The following is a 5,179-nucleotide window of genomic DNA, read 5'->3' as shown; positions in this document are numbered from 1 at the left end:
TAAAACTTTTTTTTGCAGTGTTATAGGTCCCATAGGGACCTATAACACTGCACACACTGATCTTTTACACAGATCACAGGCATGTATTAACACGCTTGTGATCAGTGTTATCGGCGCTTGACTGCTCCTGCCTGGATCTCAGGCACGGAGCAGTCATTCACCGATCGGACACCGAGGAGGAAGGTAAGGGCCCTCCCGGTGTCCTGCAAGCTGTTCGGGATGCCGCGATTTCACCGCGGCGGTCCCGAACAGCCCGACTGAGCAGCCGGGTCACTTTCACTTTCACTTTAGAAGCGGTGGTCAGCTTTGACCGCCGCTTCTAAAGGGTTAATAGCGTACATCGCCGCGATCGGCGATGCGTGGTATTAGCCGCGGGCCCCGGCCGTTGATGAGCGCCGGGACAAGGCGCCAGAATAGGTAATAGGTAATATAAGTTTTTTGAAGGGTAAGTATTTATGTCTACTTGGCACCAGGGTATGTATCCATCTTCTATCTACACACCTGGCACTACAATAGGTATTTATTAGTAAACATGGCACAAGAATAGGTATGTTTTAGTAAACATGGCACCAAGATAGGTAATATTCTGTACATGTAGCTCAAAGATAGGAATCTACCTTCACACCTGGCACTAGGATAGCTATCTAATAGTATGCATGGCATAGGATTTAAATCTGTACCCATGGCCCTAGTAAAGGTTTCTGTCAATGGTAGCAGGATAAGAATTTATCTGTAGACCTGCCTCCAGAAGACGTATTTATCCTTAAACTTAGCACAAGAATAGGTATCTATTTGGACACCTAGCACCAAGAGAGCTATTGGTAGCACCAGTACATTTTGTTTAATTAGCAGCGAGGTATTTATTTATTCAGTATATTTGGCACATGCAGTAGGGGGGGAGGGGGTTGCATCAGGCTCATTTTGCTCCAATTTAAAGGGGAGTATTCTGGCTTTATACATCTTATCCCCTATCCAAAGGATAGGGGATAAGATGTATGATCACAGGGGTCCCCAGCGGCGGGTGCAGTCCCAGTAGACATGAATGGAGGGGGTGTGGTGTGACATCACTAGGGGGCATGGCCATGACATCACATCACCGTCTCAGAGGCAACGCCCGGCACAGAATGTCGTAGAGAATAAGGGGTAAAGTGGAACATAGAACAAATGCAGTTCTTTTTTTCTTAATTTTTTTTAATGAAGTAAACGAGATAAAGGTAAGCAATGACTTTTCCTCAGTCTGAAGCGCGGTCCTCATCGGCAGGAAGCAGTGAGATGGAGGAGGATGACGGAGGTTCTGATTCCATCTGTGCTTCTTTTTCGTCCCTCTCTATATATAGGGCCGTGGCCATGAAGAAGGCCCCTCCGATGACTGCCATTATGGTGCAGGTCATGAGGGCATACTCCAGGCTGCGGTATTTCAGAAGAGGGGATTTGGCATATCCTCGTTCGTAGGTGTCAGATATGAGGCCGATGAGGTACGGGCTGCCGGCGTCACCTAGGAGGTGATAGATTGTCATCTGCACGGCCAGGGCTGAAGATCTCCTCCACGGAGTTACTACTTTTAGTATAATGTCAGATATGAGGGTGAAATTTACTGACAGAAGCGTTTCTCCGATGAAGATGAAGATGTTGGTGGCAACGAGGCTGATGTTGCCAAAAGTCAATGCCAACAGAAGAAAAGGGGTGGAGAGCATCATCGCGCATCCACACACAAGCGGGTCCGCCCGTGGGTTGGATTTGCGATATCTTTTACTTATCTCCGTCCCTGCTACAACTCCCAGAATGCCGGAAACGACTGTAACCACACCAAATATTAGGATGTCGTGATAGTCGCACGGTTCAGCACGGCAAGGGTCCTTCTCTTGTAGGAGTGTTCGTGCATGGGTCAGGTATGACGGACCCCATACACCTATGGCTCCCACTATGAAGGATACAGCCGTCGATCCCATGGTGGTTAACATGAAGCTACGATTTTTAAATAGTTTTTTCAGATCTGTCGCCCATTTGGCAAACTTCTGGGATTTGTTGTTCTTCTTCCCGTTTGTAGTCGTTCTTGGAAGCTTCTTTGTGACCAAAATCATCAAAGCCACAGCTATGAGGCCCAGGCCAGGGGTGACCCGAAATGCCCAGTGCCAATCACCCCTTGCTGCATCAGTCACTTTGGGCCCGATGATGTATCCTAGTCCGCAGCCTACAGGTATGACGGAGTAAAACACGTTCAGCATGCGGGTCCGCTGGTCACTTGTAAAAAGGTCTGCAATGATGGAGGGGGCGATGGTGCAGAAAGTCGCCTCTCCGGCTCCAACCAGTCCACTCGTCAGCAGGAAGAGCAGGAAGTACCCGTCAGGGATGAATGACAGGATAAGTGTCATGCTCAGCCAAACGATGACTCCTGCGCAAACAGTATATTTCTTATTACAGTGGTCGCCCAAATATCCCGCAATTGGTGCGACCAGCACGTAGCTTCCAATGAACAATGTATTCAATAAGCCGGACAGACTAGCATTGGTGTCATATGCTTTCTGTATATAAGGCAGCACCCCTGCCACGCTGGAGCGATTTGCATAGATGAGCAAATTAACAAAGGCGAGGATCACTACGGTGATGATGGAACGTGCGGTGGACATCACGCTTAGAGATGGCAATTTCTGCCTCTCAGGGATATCGCCCTTTTCTACATCCATATCACTATGGTCCTCCATTGCTTCTTCCTCCTCCTTCAGCAATGGGTCTTGTGGAGAGGCCATGGTCACAGGTCAGAGCCTGAAAACGCTAGAGAGAGAGAAATAAGTGAACACATTAGACAACATGTCATCATTCCTGTCATTATACAATAGATCCTTCATACAGAGCAGAAATGTCCAGCACAGAACCACAAGATAACACTAAGACCATCGCAGCCTCAGAAGAAGACGCTTCTCTAGAAGTGTTTTATATGGAGACGTCTTCCCTGAGGTTACCAATGTCTGATAACCCTGAACCTGTCCGGTCCTAGTAATATCTGATAACCCTGAACCTGTCCGGTCCTAGTATTATCTGATAACCCTGAACCTGTCCGGTCCTAGTAATATCTGATAACCCTGAACCTGTCAGGTCCTAGTAATATCTGATAACCCTGAACCTGTCCGGTACTAGTAATATCTCATAACCCTGAACCTGTCCGGTCCTAGTAATAGCTGATAACCCTGAACCTGTCCGGTCCTAGTAATATCTGATAACCCTGAACCTGTCCGGTCCTAGTAATATCTGATAACCCTGAACCTGTCCGGTTCTAGTAATAGCTGATAACCCTGAACCTGTCCGGTCCTAGTAATATCTGATAACCCTGAACCTGTCCGGTCCTAGTAATATCTGATAACCCAGAACCTGTCCGGTCCTAGTAATATCTGATAACCCTGAACCTGTCCGGTCCTAGTAATATCTGACAACCCTGATTCTGTCCGGTCCTAGTAATATCTGATAACCCTGAACCTGTCCGGTCCTAGTAATATCTGATAACCCTGAACCTGTCCGGTCCTAGTAATATCTGATAACCCTGAACCTGTCCGGTCCTAGTAATATCTGATAACCCTGAACCTGTCCGGTCCTAGTAATATCTGATAAACCTGAACCTCTCTGGTCATAGTAATATCTGATAACCCTGAATCTGTCCCAGTAATGGCGGATTATAAGGGCTTGGCTGTATGGTCACTGGGCCATGTGAACTTCATACTGTAGATACAATTGGGCTATCCTGCTATATACATTTACTAATAATGAACCTACCCCACCTCATTGGGATCTATCCGTCCCCTATATGAGTTTCTGCCACTAGTTGATTTGAAAATGTTTCCTTTCGGAGTGCCCAGAGTATTTCTATTGTTAGTACACACAGAATTCTATTATATACTATTATATTTCTGCCCTAATCTTTCTGTTATTCTTTTACTACACCACCAAATCTTTCTCATAGACTTATATCTTTTAGAACTTCATGAATTAGGACTCTTTTTGTTGGGGGCTTTTTTGGGCATAATTGCATTTTAGCAGTTTTGCAAGAAAAAGCTCTGGTCATGATACTATCTGTGCGTTTTATTATGTTTAATGCCTAAGCCAAGTATTGTCACAATGCTATGAGAAATATAACTTTAGTTATTTCTTTTGGAAATTAATTTCTTGGGTTTTTTTTGCTAAAAAAAAAAAGCAACAGCAATAAAAAAAAACTGTCAAACAAAAAGCCCTGTGTATGTATGAATAGAAGAGGCTGAGACTTACCTTGTGGTTCTCTCTTCAGACAAGAAACGGTCAAAATCTTGAATTCTCTATCGCAAATAGAAACTCTCTAAGAAACACTTTGCACCACAGGTTGTGAATGCAAAACACACTGAAGAGACTGCAGCCGGCGCGCACCTCCTTGTACAGCTTACGGTGACATCATCACAAGCATGTGTGACATCACAGGGTTCTAAACCATCTTCAGGTATGTGTATATCTGTATAGTAAATGTGAGTAGCCGTATTAGTCCAGTGATGCAGATTGTAATACCTTTTTTATTGGACTAACAGAATTTTGTAGAGACAAACTTTTGGGATTCCTCCCTGATAATTTATAAAGTCCTTTGATCATTAGTCCTTGTCTATTGGACTTGCTAAAGGGAGGAATCCTGAAAGCTTGTCTCTACAAAATTCTGTTAGTCCAATAAAAAAGGTATTACAAGAGACTGCAACATATTTTTTGATGTGTGTATATATATATATATGTATAGTTCCAAGCGTGAGTAGGTGCCTGCAGCTAGGGTCCGTGTCCAGGATTCTGCATACGTAGTTCCAAGGAAAATGCTGTGGCACTCAAGGTATGGTGAAAAAATGAAAACTATTTATTCATCCCAAATGTGCAAAGAGCAACTTGATAATGATGGTGTGAGACCATTGAAACGTTGCTCTTTGCACATTTGGGATGAATAAATAGTTTTCATTTTTTCACCATACCTTGAGTGCCACAGCATTTTCCTTGGAACTACGTATGCAGAATCCTGGACACGGATCCTAGCTGGAGGCACCTACTCACGCTTTAGGAGTGCTGCTTTCTTCTTTGACATATATATATATATATATATATATATATATATATAATAATATACACCTAGAAATACATCGAGTACATAAAAACATCTTTTAGAAAAATATTTCTCCAGGCCTGC

At 44.2% G+C, this 5,179-nt stretch overlaps 1 protein-coding gene across 1 annotated transcript; it reads right to left on the bottom strand.

Annotated features, from left to right (window-relative positions):
* Positions 1 to 1,224: 1,224 nt before the first annotated feature.
* Positions 1,225 to 4,526, bottom strand: LOC130277643 (protein spinster homolog 1-like). The gene is made up of 2 exons (XM_056528377.1): positions 4,255 to 4,526; positions 1,225 to 2,772 (listed from the first exon to the last, which is right to left on the bottom strand). The coding sequence occupies exon 2, from the start codon at positions 2,745 to 2,747 to the stop codon at positions 1,233 to 1,235; it is 1,515 nt and encodes a 504-aa protein (XP_056384352.1). The 5' UTR covers positions 2,748 to 2,772; positions 4,255 to 4,526; the 3' UTR covers positions 1,225 to 1,232.
* Between the last annotated feature and the right edge of the window lie 653 nt (positions 4,527 to 5,179).

Source organism: Hyla sarda, chromosome 6, assembly GCF_029499605.1.
Source record: "Hyla sarda isolate aHylSar1 chromosome 6, aHylSar1.hap1, whole genome shotgun sequence".
NCBI classification, from domain to species: Eukaryota; Metazoa; Chordata; class Amphibia; order Anura; family Hylidae; genus Hyla; species Hyla sarda.
The sequence above is the reverse complement of the archived record's forward strand: the minus strand, read 5'-3'. Positions and strand labels throughout refer to the sequence as shown.